The 16,784-nt window shown below is 45.4% G+C and overlaps 1 protein-coding gene across 1 annotated transcript in view; it reads right to left on the bottom strand.

The window, feature by feature from the left end:
- The window catches only part of ENTREP1 (endosomal transmembrane epsin interactor 1), a 168,156-nt gene that overhangs the window by 18,751 nt on the left and 132,621 nt on the right, over positions 1 to 16,784 (bottom strand). Inside the window, exons 5-7 of the mRNA XM_006152513.2 lie at positions 10,146 to 10,274; positions 8,118 to 8,225; positions 7,867 to 8,000 (exon numbers count right to left, since the gene is read on the bottom strand). Coding sequence (XP_006152575.1) covers positions 7,867 to 8,000; positions 8,118 to 8,225; positions 10,146 to 10,274 — 371 coding nt within the window. The remainder of the gene's footprint in view (positions 1 to 7,866; positions 8,001 to 8,117; positions 8,226 to 10,145; positions 10,275 to 16,784) is intronic.

Genomic DNA, 16,784 nt, shown 5'->3' with positions numbered 1-16,784 from the left:
TTTTTTTGGAGAGGTTTTTGCTATAGGGCGTGTGCATTCGCCAGACAGACAGAGAGAGATAGAGAGACAGAAAATGAGAAATCACTCCCCAGGGGGGATGGCCATGCTGCAATCCCTTCTCCTCCATTCTCCTCTCAGGATCTTGGGCACACACACACACACACACACATGTGAGTTTAAGCAACCAGGTCCAAGACTCAAACTGTGGTCGACTACGTGGGAGTCCAGTGACATAGCCATTACACTAACTGCTGGTCCCCTGATAACTGTTTTTGAGGTTTGGTTTGGTTTGTTTTTTTCCCCTGTGGCTAAGGGACTCTCAATAGCAAGAATAAAAAGGCATCCACAAGATTTTCTGCCAATGTTCATAGAAAATTCCACAATAAAGGGTATAGATAGAGCCAGCTGCTGGTGTGGTAGTGGGGGTGGCTGGATCCCACATGACTGATTGTGCTTTTCAGTCATGGACCCAGAGGCTTGAGAACAGGTATGTGTACATACATGTATGTATGTACATGTCCAAAATCCCAAAAGGAGAATGGAGGAGAAGGGACTGCAGTGTGGCCATCCCTCTGTCCTGCCCTCTGCAAACACACATGCCCTATAGCAATTTTTTAAAAAATCTAGATAATAAAGAGCCTAAATATTTATATAATTATTATAAAATACATGAAATGGCCAGAAAAACCTATATTCTGGCTATAGAGTATTATAGAATGAAAAAAATAGATAATAGCAAAAGTATAAAAGAAAAAGGGGGGACATAGAAAAAACAAAAGAGATCGATGAAAAGACAGATTCTGAGGCCAGATACAGGCAGGGGACTGCTTTTTGGACAGAGGGTTCTCAGAATTTATAGTTGTTTCGTTTTATTCCTTGTGCTCATTACAAAATATGATTGGCAGGAGAAAAAAGCTGAAAAGGATGTGATGATGGGGCAGCAAGTGGCATGGTGCTTGGGGCACTGGACTCCCACATGGCCCACCGAGGATCAAGTCCCAGACCTGAAGGCTTTCTCTCTCTCTCTCTCTCACTGGTGAGTATGCATGCACTACAGCAAATTTAAAAATAATAATAATAAATAAAATTAAGTAAATTATTTTTTATAAAAATAAAAAAGAAGGTGAAAAAGATGTGATATTCTTTCTTCCAAACAATAACACTTCTGGAATTCTGGGAGTTAGAAGAATGAGACTTTGGCAGCCCAAAACAAAAGCATGTGGAAGCGCTCCCCCTCCTGCCTCTATTTGCTCCTAAACCAAACTCTCACCCTTACGTGGCCTGAAAGGGAAAGAAGGTCGTGTGTTGACCCCCTAACAGGGGGACATCCTAGGCTCAGCTAAGCACCCAGCCTGAAGACAGAGCAGCATGCGGGTCCCCCACAAGCTGGCTGAGATCAGTCTGAGCAAAATTAGCATGAGAGAGAGAGTCTCCCCTTAAAACAGGAGTTGGCCCAGGGTTTGACTCCATCTCTCCTAGTCAGCCAAAGCTGTTTAAGAGCCGTAAATGCTGTCTGAGAAGGACCCTTCCTGGACCTAAACCATTGATGACTCTTTCCTGGTGATGAATAAAGCAATTTGTTTTAACAATTCCTGTGGACCCCTCCTATCCTCTCCAGACTGCTGGTTTTCCGTGCTTAATTAGCATAAGTCATCTTTCCAGCATCTACAAACCTTATTTTTCCCTCAGTAAAACACCCATGTATGTCTTTGCTGCTCTGTCTCCTGCCTAGAAAGCGAATACCTCCCGCTCTGCTGTCTGTCTGCTTGTTAGCTCCAACTGTCTTCACTCCACATTCGTCCAGGGGCCACCCTTGTGTTCAAAGAGAGGAGAGGGTTTGCTGAGGCCCAAGAGGGCAGAGGAATGGACTTCCATTTTGGATCCTAAACTGCTGCAGAATCTCTTTAAGAATAAAAACTAGGGGAGAGAGTGTCTTCATCCAGGAATGGCTTCCATGTTGGTTACTATAGGTGGAGTACCCCTCATCTGAAATGCTTGGGACCAGAAGTGTTTTGGGGTTTAGAACATTTCCATATGTATAATGGAATATTTTCGGGATCAGACCTAAGTCTAAACAAAATTAATTTCGTATGTACCTTATACACATAGCCTAAAGGTAATTCATACAATATCCTTAAAATAAATTTTATGTTGACCTACAGATGGCATAGCGATTACATCATTGGACTCCCGCATGGCTGATTGCAGTTCAAGTCCTGGATCCGGTAGCTTCAAACTCACGCTGGGCAGGTGTGCATGTGTGCCTAAAATCCCCAGAGGAGAATGAAGAAGGGACTGCAGCATAGCCATTCCCCTGGGGGTTGGTTTCTCACTTTCCCTCCCACTGTCTCTGTCTCTCTCTTAGGCAAGCACATGCACCCTAAGGCACAAACCTCTACATAAATAAATAATGTGTTGTTTATTTTTATTTATTTAATGAAAGACAGACAGAGAGAGACGGGTAGCTGCAATAGGGCCTTCCTGCCACCATCCACATCCAGTCTCAGAGGGCATGCCCAGGGAGGTCCCAGGATGCAAACCCAGGAGCTTATTATACATGTGGGTCCAGCTGCAGTACCACTGCACTACTACCTGCCCCCTGTATTTAATATTTTAAAAGTTTGTTTATTTATTTTATATCTTTCATGAAAGAGAGAGAGACAGGTACCCCGCTAGGTCCTATTGACACAATCTTCTTCCCCCAGTCCTCCAGCCAGTCATGCTCTGGAGTATATGCAAACCCAGCATGTTTCTATCAGCTAAGGAGCTGAATCCACAATCCCTCGTGTGGATCCAGTGTCACCTGAACGGGTCACCTCTGTGCCACCACACCAGACCTAATTTTATGCAGTATTTTTGTATGCCAGTGCTTTGACTGCAATCTGCAACTATGGAATTTTCCACCTGTGGCATCGTGTGGACATTCAAAATGTTTCTGACTTAAAAGTATTTCAGATTTGGGGACTAGGAATGGTCAACTTGTATAATGAACACAAAGGCCTTGGCTTCATTTTTTGTTTTCTTTTGTTTTGTTTTCAAGAGAGATAAGGTCTTGCTATGTTGCCCAGGCTGGCCTTGAACTCATGATCCTGCAGCCTTGGCCTCTCTAGTAGCTGGATCTGTAGCTGTACACCACCATGCCTGATTCAAGTCTTATTTTGATAGACGATGTTGCTAGAGTTAACAAAGAAGGGAAGCTCCTGTCCTATTAACCAAGTTCACCTTATTTTACCTTGTTTGGGTACATAGAGCTCTGTGGAGGCAAATGGGACTGCTATATCCTGTTTTGGTTTGGTTTGGTTTATTTTTTGTTTTTGCCATAGGGTATGTGTGCTCGTAGGAGAGAGATAAAGTGAGGGAAAGTGAGAAATCACTCCCTGGAGGATGGCCATGCTGCAATCCCTTCCCCTCCATGCTCCTCTTGGGATTCTAGGCACACTTGCACATGCATCCAGTGTGATTTTCAAGCTACCAGGTACAGGATGCAAACCGTGGTCAGGCACGTGGGAGTCCAGCACCTTAACCACTACATCACCTGCTGGTCCTCCTGGCAGGGTTTTTGCCAGCTGATCTCATGACTTGCAACCCTAGCTATGGGAGACTTTTAAAGTATGGATGGCCCAGGTCCTGCCTCAAAAAATTCTGTTCCAGCCATGCTGGTGCACAGTAACACCAGGCTCCGTGATGCTGGACCCTTCGCAGAGGGTGGGACGGTCCTGGGTTCATGTCTAGAGGTCTCTCTGCACATGCTGGTTATGTGTGTATCCAGGGTCCTGGCTAGGTAAGGATGAGGGTAGGTCACAGCATGAAGACCCTGCTGGGGATGCCTGTTTCTCTATTTCTCTCTGCCTCCCTCTCTGTCGTATAAAAATTAAAATAGGAAATAAACTTTAAAAAAATTTAAAAGTCGGGGATAATTGCCTCTCATGTGCCCAGGTTTCTGTCTGTTTTCTGTGCTCCCAGGTGATTCTAACGCACAGGCAGGAGTGAGTACCACTGCAGAAGGAAGTAGATCACGTGGTCAAAATGAAAGCCCTGCTTTACCTGTGAAAGTTGATCTTGTTTCCTTCCTTCCTTTACATAGAGATTTTTGCTACAGGGCACGTGTGCTCAGCAGAGAGACAGAGAGATGGAAAGTAAAAAAATCACCTGCTAGGGAGATGGCCATGCCACAATCCCTTCTCCTCCATTCTCCTCTAGGGATTTTAGGCATGCCCTCACACACACCCGGCACAAGTTTTAACCCGCCAGGTCCAGGACTCAAACCATGGTTGACTACATGGGAGTCCAGTGACATAACCATTATGGCATCTGCAGGTCTCTGATCATCTTTTAATAAGAATGAGGGTCTTTAAAAAATGGCTGCCTGATAATGCAGGGCTATGATTCAGAGCTAAACGCTTAAGAGCAGGACATGTTTGAAACCACACAACTCACAATGGCAGAGTATGTCCTAAGCCTTTCCTTCTCGAGTTTTTCTAACGTCCATTATCCAGAACAGTCCTTTCAGTAGCCTTGTGGCAGTGCTGGTGAATGGAGAAACCGAGGCTCGGAAATGATGAGACCCACTCAGGGTCACCCTGTGACAAGCCTACAGAGCCTAGGGGCTTTTGAGTTCATTGCCAAGTCTCCAGGAAGCCCTCACTGGTTTCTGCGCACACAGACAATGAACAAGAAGTTCAAACAGATCATGCAAACGTGGTCCTGCTCCATGCTACAAAGAGGCCTGGAAGACTCATCCAGGGTAATGCTGCAACTGATAGGCATTTGGCTGAACAGCAGTCCCTCTCTGCTCTAGAAAGCCGTCCCCATTACCACACACAGGAGGTAAGCTTGCTGCCGGTGGAGGGGGAGAGAGGTGGTGACAGGCACCCTGACACACACACCCATGGCTGAGAGCGGGGTCAGTCCCAAGTGTCATCGGGCTCCATCTAAGTTTAGATTTTGAAGTTCTTTAGAACAAAAACGGGTGGGGTTTTCATCCTTGCCTGTAGGAAACATCCATGCCAGTGTGGCTCCCACCCTCACCTTTAGTTTGCTATAAAAAGTCCCATCCCCAGAGTAAAAGCCAGGTCCATGTTCATGAAATGGGTTGGAGACCCCCCTTTCTGAGTCCTGGCTCAAGCCAGTTTCTGAGAATGGGGGACACCCTGGGGTAATGGAGTAGGGTGGACAGCCCCCTGAACTTGCTAATCGATTCACAAAGCGGATAGCCCACTTTAGGAGAGAAGCCTTAACTGCAGTCAGGTTTCCGTTTATGGCGGTAATTTGAGAAGGCCTTTCTCAAGGAGATACCAATGCAAGAAGTGGATGTATTTATAGAAGTTAAATAAATAAATCTCTTCTGAGAGGTCATAATATCTTACAGGAAGCAGGAGCCTCTATTGTGTGAAAACCCTTAACAGAAATGGTTGTGAGAATATTAACAAAAACATTCGAGAATATTCTCACCTGCCTGCTTACAAGAAAGAAAATTGCCCATTGGGGTCACATAGCTAGTGCTATAGAGATGATTTAGTCCATCAATCTAACAAAGTGGCTCAAATTTTAAAATATATTTGAATACATATCTAAGTGTGAATAAAATTAGCCATTTACAAAAGGAAAGTGGGCTGCATGCTGATAGTGGCAGAATTTCAGAAAATGAAGGTGTCTGCCCATTGGTGATACCTAGGGTTCCAGGCATATATTCTGAACTGGGCAGTGTCTTCTTTCTCCCCAAGCTGTTTTGCTTTAAACCCCTCTCCCTGTCTTCCTTCTCAGGAAGTTCTGGATGGAAAAGCCCTTGATGAGAAGCTCCTCTGTCTTCTTCCAACCTGGATTTGGCAGGAGCTGTCACAGGACTTGGGGGGACAAGCAAAGGGTACATGAGGTCCTAAAAGTGGGAACACCCCTGCTGCTAAGCATGGTCATGGCGGGGCAGGGAAGGGACAGGAAAGAGAGGAGAGAGGAAGGTCGGGAGTCCACAGGACAGGCTGCTGGACAGCAGGACTCCTAAATCCGCATGAGTCACTTTCCCTTTCTGACACTGCAGGAAATTAAATCTGTCTTCTCCCTCCTGGCAGGTCAACCCAGTGCTCCTGCACAGCCTCGGAGAGCCAGGGTGCTCGGCTTGAAGAAGGCACACCTCTTCCCGATAGTCATCTTCACCGATAGTCATCTGTGCTGGCTTCCAATGCATCTCTACAGATAGCCTGAGGTGGAGTGAAGGTCTTAGCAAATGGTACAAGAAGTATGTGTTCTGCGGCTCTCTCTCTTCGGCCTCAGTAATGCTTGGCTCATGTCCTGAAAGATCAGGGAAGCCATCCGGGCCTTTGAAGCTTCAGAATTCCAATAGGCCACTCCCTGAACAACGGAGAGGCTGAGCTGTCCCGTGGGCCTACCCCAGGCCCTCTGTCCAGCCAGCTGGTACCCCCTGCAGCTTTGTGGGCATCTCTGCCTCTGCCTGGACAGGTAAGAGGGTAGGGGACAATCAGGAAGGAAACCAGTTGAGAACACTAACATCTGATTGCAGCTTCTACCAGTTCCCTGTTTCAGTCGTGAAAAATGCCTGTACTAATGTATTGGATTTCCAGGGTTGGCCTCACTGCCTACTGGTTAAGGGAGCAGGAACACACATGGCCAACAACAGTTCAAGCCCCAGTCCCAGTGCCAGACCAGAGGCTTGAAAAACACACAGGGTGTGTGTGCATACATGCTCCAATTGGGATGAAGAAATGGAAGAGAGGGGATTGCACCATGAACATGTCCCACTTGGGGGTGCTGTCTCCTTCTCTCTCTGGTTCTCTGTCACTCTCTGGCAAGCACACACATCCTCTAGCAGGAAGGAGGGAAAAAAAGGAAGGAGGGAGGAAAATGGTTTTCCAAAAACTCCAAGCCTGACACCAAATTTGACAACTCTCTACATGTACTATAGGAATTTGCGAAACAGAAACTTCTGGCCCTCTGAATATCAAGTTAATGACACTAGTGTTTCTGTGGAATTCACAAATTTTCTTTTAGAACCTTAAATAACCTTAAATATAAGTTTACCTAAATTCTCCTTTAAATTCAGCATAATCTCACTTCCTCCAGGAAGCCAACCCTGATTGGCTGACCCACCTCATCACTCCAAGTTAGATGGATTTTTCTGCGCAACTCAAGTCTCTCAAGTACCTCTGTGACCCTTCTACACTGATTTCAATAACCTCAACTGTGAGCTCCTTGACTGGAGGGAAGGAAGGAGGCCTACCTTATTATGAACAACAAGTAAGCAGTAGCAGATTGATTATATGTTTGTTGAACAAAAAAAATCAAGTCATTTTTTGGAAGAAGTTCAATTATGGAAGTCTGAAACTACCAGACAAATGCATGTAGCATTTCATTCTACAAGTAACAATTTCTGAAATTTAAGAAACAGTCAAAAATGTTGAGCAAGAATTTGCACAGGAAATAAGCATGGTGTCTATTTTTTCCTAGACCAGGGGAATTCAATTAATAATTAATCTTTTTTTAATGGCTGGGGAGAATTTCATGATTGTGGGGACCTGGTGTTATAATGAAACATCGATTCTGCCTAACTGGGAGGGTTGCCAGGGCAACAGCGGCTCTTGATCACGTCAAATTACAGCCGCTATCTCCCTGGGTGTCAGTTTTCCTAGGAAGCTAATGGAAATTGAAAAAGTATATCTTTAGGTTTGACTTTTCTTTGGATTCATCTAGTGTATCAGACAAATGAGAGACAGAGAGGACGGAAAGCCCCCCAAACGACACAATCTGTCTAGACATTGGAGAAAAGCCAAAGCTCGTTTCGCGGGTTCTAGAGATCCTCCAGGCTTTAAAACTCAGGACATCCTACGAGAACCACAGGGAAACTTGGGAACGTACCTGCGGTTCATCCGGGGCGTGCACGAGTAAAATGTGGCAAAATAGGAAGGGGGAGGCACAGGCGGCACGAAGTCCTCGGGGTCCGGGATGCGTCCGTGCTCCTCCACTTCTTCTGCAGAGAGCTGGGACTCATCCTGGCAGAACAGCAGCTGGGTTAGTTAACCACCTTCACCGCAGAGGAGCGGGGAGGAGAGGGACAGGTCACACGACAGGGCTGTAGCCCAGGGCACATGCCAGCTGCACAGACTTACGATGCAGGACCTCCTGGTGGCAAATATCTGGAGGTAGCGAAGGGCTGCAGCCACTAGGCAGACGGTGGTGGTCAGAGCATTCAAGGCACACAGGGCGAAGAGGACTTTCTGGAACAAAGAAACAATAGCACCCTCGAGGACTGCTACTCAGATGATTGGAGTGGGCCAGCAGGTCACTAATGGTTGGGGCACTGGACTCCCACATGGCCAAATGCTGTTTGAGGCAGACCCAGCAGCTTGAAAATCATGCCAGGCAGTTGTGCATGCATGGGAAAATAGACAAGAAGGGATTGAGGGGCCAACAGATGGTGTAATGGTTACGTCACTGGACTCTTACATAGTCGGCTGTGGTTCAAGTCCCAGACCCAGGGGCTTAAAACTCATACCAGGCGCATGTGCGGGTGTGCCCAAAATCCCAAGAGGAGAACAGAGGGGAAGGGATTGAGCGTGGCCATCCCTCCCTGGGGAGTGACTTCTCACTTTCTATCTTTCTGGCAATCACACATGCCCTATAGCAAAAATCTCTCTCAAAATAAGAAAGAAAGAAAGAAAGAAAAAGAAAAGAAGTGCTTATAGGGTGGCCATGCCCCCTGGGGGTGGTTTATCACTTTCTCTCTCCCTATTTCTCTCTGTCTCTTTGGTGAATGCACACACCTTATGTCAAACAATCTCTCTCTAAAAAAAAAAAAAAAATAGATGTATGAGAAGAAATACAAAAATGAAGGCAAAAGATTCTGATGAGGTTCAGCCCATGAGCAAAGCAGAAATGAACACTGGATATAATTATGACTGCAATATTGCATCCTTCTTAATTTGAAAAAACAAAACAAAACAAAAAAAACCAAAACTTATCTTAGAAGTTCCTTGTCCAGAAACACCTGGTATCACAGTATTTCTTTTTGCAAACAGCAGAATGCTGTCTGGAAACGTTCATTCCAGGAGCGCAAGGAGGTTTTCCTCTGCAGTTGGTGTCCCTGGGGACGGCACTTCCCAGTCTCCCACCAGGACAGCACAGGCTTCATCTGTGGCCACTGATTCTATTTCAGGAGCAACTGGCAGGGTTGCCCCAAGCACCCAACCAGGATACCAGGGCCAGACCAGCCAGAGTGTAAATAGGACTTCTCTCCTCTCCATACAGGTCTTAAAATAGCAGCCAGGGCAATTCCAAAAGTTTCTGTTGCTACAATCCTGGCTCCTTAGCAGGGTTTTCCCCACGCGAAGTCCTGGGGCAGAAAGTTTGGGGCTGACTCAGCTACCAAAAATGCGGACACCAAAGAAAGCAGCCCATTTGTACACCATACATAACCCAGAGACGGCAGCTTCAAATAGTTTTCTCTGTCTGCTTAGAGATTCCACCTCCTCACAGAAAAATAAACCCAAAACAAAGATCTAAAGAGAGCCACTAGCTGTGGGCTATCCAAAGTGAATACTGCGGGGTTCACCAACTGATTTTGTCCCTGGATGAACATTTGACATCAGGATGCAATTTTTACCCAATTCCCCTAGTAAAGGCTAATTTTGTACTTAACCTCTAACTGGGGTCACTTTTTTTTTTTTTTAATCCCTTTTGCTTGTTATAGTTGTTGCTTAATAAACAAGTGCTAAATTGCTTGAGTTTCTCCTGTATCCTCTGGCCAATCTCTCTTTCTAATCTCTGTCATAGAATGGCAATACTCAGTCGGAGAACAAAGAGATTCTCCTCTCAAGTTGATGGCCCTGGGCACAGCACTTCCCAGCCTCCCATCCGTGGCCACTGATTCTATTTCAGGAGCAATTGGCAGGGTTGCCCCAAGCACCCAACCAGGACACCAGGGCCAGTTCGGACACCCAGGTCCAGCACTCGAACCATGGTCAGCCATGGGGAAGCCCAGCACCTTAACCACTATACCACCTGCCAGCCCCATGTAAACACATTTATGAGGAGTCTTCAAAAACTTCCTGGAAAAAAAAATGGTTATTATGAAAAACCTGTGCATGGACTTTGAAATGCTGTATGTATTGGTGGGGGCTGGAATCCATTCGAGTTACCTTAAGTAGAAGGTGAACAGCACTGCAGGGCTGAACTGGAAAGAGTTTCAAGGCATTTTCTTTGTCCGTGCATTTGGCTGGTTGAAATTCTTCACAACAGAAGCAAATCTTGCCTTCACCTAAGTCCACCTTAAGGGGGAAAAGGCAGAATAAAAATGTAGTTATTAAGAAAAAAAATATCCTGTCTACACCACACGCACCGGAGTGAGAAGTGGCAGAGTTCCATGTCAGCTATGCCTGCGGCAGTCAGGCTAGGCGAGGGTATGGCACAGTAACAAGCAAAACCAAAATTGCAGTGGCTTCACTAGCAGTAGTTATTTCTTACATATCCTACATGTCCACTGCAGGTCAGCAAAGGGCTCTGCTCACAGTATTCCCGTAGGGACCCGGACTGGTGGCACATGTACCGCTGCAACGGTGTGGCATGATAGCCATGCCAGAAATGTCAACTGCATGTGACATACTGCGTATTGACGCTTACAGAGAAAATACAGGATGACCAATTAAACATTGTAAGATATGTATTTATACATATATACATACACAATAGACGATTATCAGCTTTCTATCTGAAATCCAAATTTTACTTGGTGTGCTGTAATTTTACTTGTTAAATCTGGCAACCTCAGCTTCAAGCATCCTCTTGCAAAAGGCACACAGCCCACTGCCCACACTTTCATTGTCAGACCAAGTCATGTGGCCCCGTCTACCTCCAAGGGGGGCAGAGAAGTCCAATCTACCGTGTGTGTGTGAGAAACACATCGTAAAGTCAGAGAACGGAGGCCCTAGACCATGTGGGCTTAAAGAGACCTCTTAATTTCATGATATTTTTCCAAATTAGGAGATAGCTTGGTTCTTTATAATCCAACTTGACTAGGAACCTGAGGAGGAAACATCCACTTCCGTTGGCTCCCTTTTTCTGTTGGGGGGGGGTACGTTCCTAGGCCCCCAGTGGGTGCCTGAAACCGCACATAGCACAGACCCTATATATGGTACATTTTCTCCTACACATAGATACTTACAATTAAGTTTGTTAGAAATTAGGCACAGTAAGAGATTAGCAGCAATAACTAATAATAAAAAAGAGCAAGTACTGAGTCATCAGAAAAGCCATGATGTATTTTTCTGTTTTTCTATGCAAAATGCATCATGACTTTTCCAATGACCCCAAATCACAATGTATTGAAATGGGAGTTATAGGGGGACCAGTAGACAGCGTAATGGTTATGTTGCTGAACTCCCATGTAATTGACTGTGGTTCGAGTCCCAGATCCAGCAGCTGAAAACTCACTCGTGTGCGTGCATGTTCAAAATCCCAAGAGGAGAATGGAGAAGGGATTGCGTTGTAGCCAATTCCCCTGGGGGTGATTTCTCACCTTCTGTTCTCTGTCTCACTCTGTCTCTCTGGTGGGCACATGTGCCCTATAGCAAAAATCTCTCTCAAAAAAAAAAAAAAGTTATGTGAATGAAGTCTCTCTGGAGCTCTTCTAAAATATCTTATTGCACTGTGCTGCAGGTAACTGAAACCATGGGAAAAGGAGCCGTAGATTGGGGGACTACTGCACTAGGTTATATAACATGTGGGGACACACTTAGCTATAGTTTCTCTTTCTTCTTTTTTTCTTTTTTTCCTTCTCTTTTTTTCTTCTTTTCTTTTTTTTCAGTTTTTTTTTTTTTTTTTTTGCTATAGGGCGCATGCGCTCACCAGACAGACAGAGATAGAGAGACAGAAAGTGAGAAATCACCCCCCAGGGGGGATGGTCACGCCGCAATCCCCTCTCCTCCATTCTCCTCTGGGGATCTTGGGCACGCACGTACACGTGCCTGGCGTGAGTTTTAAGCCACCCGGTCCAGGACACGAACTGTGGTCGACTACATGGGAGTCCAGCGACATACCAATTACGCTAACTGCTGGTCCCTAGTTTCTCTTCCTTCTGAGGTGAAAGTTACACACACACACTCACACACACTTTACATACACAAATATTAAGTGTGCCATTAGAGGAATTAAGTAATACATACAACTGTGTAACCCAACACATACAGGTCTGCCCAGAAAATTTCCTCATGCTCTTTCCCCACCAAACCTTGCCCCCACCAGCCCAGAGGCAACCATTTTTCTGATTTTTTTTTTCCCCTGCTTAGATCAGTTTGGTTTCTTCTAGAACTCCATGTATTCTACAGAATTTTTTATGATTTGTCCTAAAGCCTCCTTGAACAGGGTTCATTAATAGATCAGATTTTGCCTCTGGTCCAAAGAGTTAACAACCAGAGCCACCTCAGTGGGTTCCGAGATTGCTGTCCATTCACCCCATTTGGTTTCTCTATGTCCCTGGCTTGTCCACAGAGATCATCTCAGCAATATCTCGGTCTCTAGATCCAAGCAAAGGAACAGGCTGCTTCCATTCACATCTTGGGAAGCTGTGTCCTGCTGGGAGTCTCCACACTCACCTCTCCTCTTCTAAGGGAAAACTACTGGAGCCATTCAGACTGGCTTTCCCTAAGCAGAGGCTAGGCAGGTGGGAACTGTTCCTGCCTCTTGGGGATCACTGTCTTTCTCTCTGCCTCTTTAATTATTATTAATTATAACAGCCCTCTCACTGGGCTAAATTCAGCAAGAGACTATGACTCTCGGAAGGCCTCCTCCTTTAAAGTCTCCAGCTGCAAAGCTCCTGTTTTAATACTAGCAACACTAGCCCATAGTAGCAAATAGGAGATGACATGGAGGCCTCCATTCTGCTCTTGTCCATGAGTCCCTTCCTCCCAACAGGAACCAAACTCACTTTAAAAAAATTATTTAATTTTGGGACCAGCAGTTAGCATAATGGCTATGTCGCTGGACTCCCACGTAGTCAACTGCGGTTCGAGTCCTGGACCCAGTGGCTTAAACTCACACTGGGCGCATGTGCGTGTGTGCCCAAGATCCCAAGAGGAGAATGGAGGAGAAGGGATTGCGGCGTGGTCATACCCCCCTGGGGGGTGATTTCTCGCTTTCTGTCTCTCTGTCTCTGTCTGTCTGGTGAGCGCACACGCCCTATAGCAAAAACCTCTCCAAAAAAAATTTAATTTTATTTATTTATTTATTCTAAAGAGAGATTTCTGCTATAGGGCACATGCACTTGCCAGAGAGAAGAGAGAGAAAGAGAGACAGAAAGTGAGAAATCACCTCCTGGGGGGTGGGGGACGGCGGCCATGCCGCACTCCAGAAATCACCTCCTGGGGGCGTGGGGGACGGTGGCCATGCCACAATCCCTTCTCTTCCATTCTCCTCTTGGGATTTTGGGCACGAATGCACATGCCTGGCATGAGTTTTAAGCCGCTGGTTCTGGAACTCAAACCATGGTCGACCACGTGGGAGTCCAGCAATATAACCATTATGCCATCTGCTGGTCCCAATTTTATTTATTGTTATTATTTTAATTTGTTGTACTCACCAAAGACAGAGACAGAGAGAGAAAGTGAGAAAGTAAGCCACCAGGTCCTGGACTCAAACCACAGTTGGGCATGTGGGCGTTCAGTGCCTTAGCCAACACTCTACCTGCTGACCCGAACTTACTTTTCAACATTAGGCTGTACAATTTCCATTTCTTGGACTTGGTACAAGCCTGGAGCTCTTGCCTGACTCCACCTCCCTCAGATCATACTAGGTGTCATCTTACAAAGCACCTCTTACCCACACAAGTCCATTCTTTTTTGTTGTTTAATTGTCAGAGGGCACCTGCACTCATCAGATAGAGAGGGAGAGGAAGAAAGCACCCTTCAATGGGGTGTAGTCATGCTGCAACCCCTTCTCCATTTCTTCATCCCGTCAGGATTTGGGGCACTCACTCATATGCACATGAGCCTGGAATGTGTTTTATACTGCTGGGGCTGGGATTTGAACCACAGTTGACCATGTGAACTCCAGCATCCTTAACCATTATGCTCCAGGGTTGGTCCACATTCCAAGTCCATTCTCCTGGAATGTGTTTTATACTGCTGGGGCTGGGATTTGAACCACAGTTGACCATGTGAACTCCAGCATCCTTTTGGCACTTGCCAGAGAGAGACAGAGAGAGGAAAGTGAGAAATCATCTCCCAGGAAGGATGGGCACACCACAATCCCTTTTCCTCCATTCTCCTCCATTCTCCTCCTAGGAGGATGGGCACATAAGCACACATACCTGGCATGATTTTCCTTTTTTTGTTTGTTTTTGGAGAGATTTTTGCTATAGAGTACGTGCTCTAGCCAGAAAGACGGAGACAGAAAGTGAGAAATCACCCTCCAGGGAGGATGGCCACGCCGCAATCCCTTCTCCTCCATTCTCCTCTCGGGATCTTGGGCACACACGCACACATGCCCTGCGTGAGTTTAAGCCACCAGGTCCGGGACTTGAACCGCAGTCGACTACATGGGAGTCCAGTGACATAGCCATTACACTAAATGCTGGTCCCATCCCTGGCATGATTTTCAAGCCACCAGGTCCAGGACCTGAACCACGGTCAGCCATGTGGGGGTCTAGCACCCTAACCACCATGCCACCTGCTGGGCTCCAGTAGTCCATTCTTGATACCAGGGGTTCAGTGAACTGAGAAGCTGGGCCTATGTGGGCTGCACACGCATGGCGGCATTATTCACATGAAACAGATGCCCAAGTGGAGAGAAACTCCAGCTATCTAGAATGTTTGCAGTGAGCCAATCTAGATGGCAAAATTTCCTAGAGGGGTAAAAGATAATCACCTTAAAAAAGGATTATTTGAAGGTTTAATCATTATACAGATGATCAGGAATATAAATCACTGCTCCCACGTGATAGAAGGAAGCCCCTAGATTCTGTGCAAAATGATTCTAGGCAATGGTGTATTCTGTGTTTCCTGTCCATCCTGTTCCTGATCCTTGTCAAATCTACCTTTACCTCCGTTCTTAACTCCACCTCTGCCCAACATTTCTAAAAACGTACTCTACATTCTCTTCAGTCTCTTTAACCTTTCCACAAACCCGTAGAAGTCTTCACAATCCTAAACGATACACAGCCTCCCTCCAGCCTTGATGCTACCACCTGAAGATAAGGAGTTCATATAAAAAGAGCTCTGGCAACTCAGGCTAGCCAAATGGTGTGGCAGTTGGGGTCGCTGCAGCTCCTGTGGCCAAATGTGCAGTGTGAGTCCCGGACCCGGTGGCTTGAAGAACACACTGGGTATGTGTATGTGCATGCCTAAAATCCTGAGAGGAGAAGGGCTTGCATCCTGGCCATTCCTCCTGGAGTGTGATTTCTCACATCCTCTCTAACTCTTTCTCTCTGTCTCTGTGGCAAGTATGCGTACCCTATAGCAAAATATATATTTTTTTCATTTTTAAAATAAAAACTCCTGCAGTTCAACAATAACAAAATAACCTTTAAAAAATGGACAAAGAACTTGAACAGATATTCCTCTATAAAGAAGACATACAAATGGCCGACAAGCATATGAAAAATGTTCAACTTCACTGAACATCAGGGAGATGCAAAACAAAACCACAGTGAGAAATCACTTCATGCCCATTAGAATGGCCACTATCAAAAAAAAAATAGAAAATAAGTGTTAATGAGTATCTGGAGAAATTGGAACCCTAATCCAGTGTTGGTGGGGATATAAAAATGGTGTCACCAGTATGGAAAACAGTATGAAGTTTCTTCCAAAAATTAAAAATAAAATTACTATATGCTCTACTTCTGGGTATATACCCACAAGAATTAAAACCCAAATCTTAAAGAGATATTGGCATGCCTATGTTCATTACAGCATTATTACGATAGCCAAGAGCATTAAAACTAGGACCTCACATAGACATTCACACACCTATGTTTACTACAGCATTATTTATAATAGCCAAGAAGTGGAAGCAACACAATGTCTACCCATGGACCCGTAAAGTGTGTCACATACGTGCAAAAGAACAGTATTAGGCCTTAAAAGGGAAGAAAATTGTGACATATACTATAGTTTTGCTGAATTGTCTTTTCATAAATCAGTTTTCACTTCCAGCCTCTTTTTTCTTTGCCCTTCTAATTTGCTGTGTGATAGAAAATCAGACAACTAAACTTTGTCCAAAACTTTTTTCCAGGAATTGTATATAAAGAAGTATGTGTGGAGCTGTTGGAAACTCCCAAAAGAGGACTAGAGACTGTCAAGGAGATTCCAGACCAAAAGAGAGAAACATATACACGTATCTTTAGCCCCAAAAGAAAGGGATAAACACCTAAGAGATGTACAGATAGAAGATTCTGGAAAATTATCACTTCTGGGGATCAGGGAATATTTCCTGAAAGAGAAAGTCTTTGAATGAGGCTTTAAAAGACTCATACTGGGGGCCAGCAGATAGCTTAGGGTTTACATCGCTGGACCCCCATATGGCTGACTACAGTTCGAGTAGTTCGAGTCCTAGACCCAGTGGCTTGAAACTCTTACCTGGTGTGTGTGTTTGTGTGTGCCCAAAATCCCAGGAGGACAACGGAGGAGAAGGGATTGCAGGGTGGCCAACCCCCTGGGGGGTGATTTCTCACTTTCCCTCCCATTCTCTCTCTCTTTCTCTCTCTCTCTCTCTCCATCCCTCCAGCAAGCACATACATCCTAAGGCAAAAACCTCTTTTTTTTTTTTTTTTTAGGTTTTTGCTTGAT

The sequence above is a fragment of the Tupaia chinensis genome, unplaced genomic scaffold, assembly GCF_000334495.1.
Source record: "Tupaia chinensis unplaced genomic scaffold, TupChi_1.0 Scaffold000354_1, whole genome shotgun sequence".
NCBI lineage: Eukaryota > Metazoa > Chordata > Mammalia > Scandentia > Tupaiidae > Tupaia > Tupaia belangeri.
Note: the sequence above shows the minus strand (reverse complement) of the source record. Positions and strands in the feature narration are given on the sequence as shown.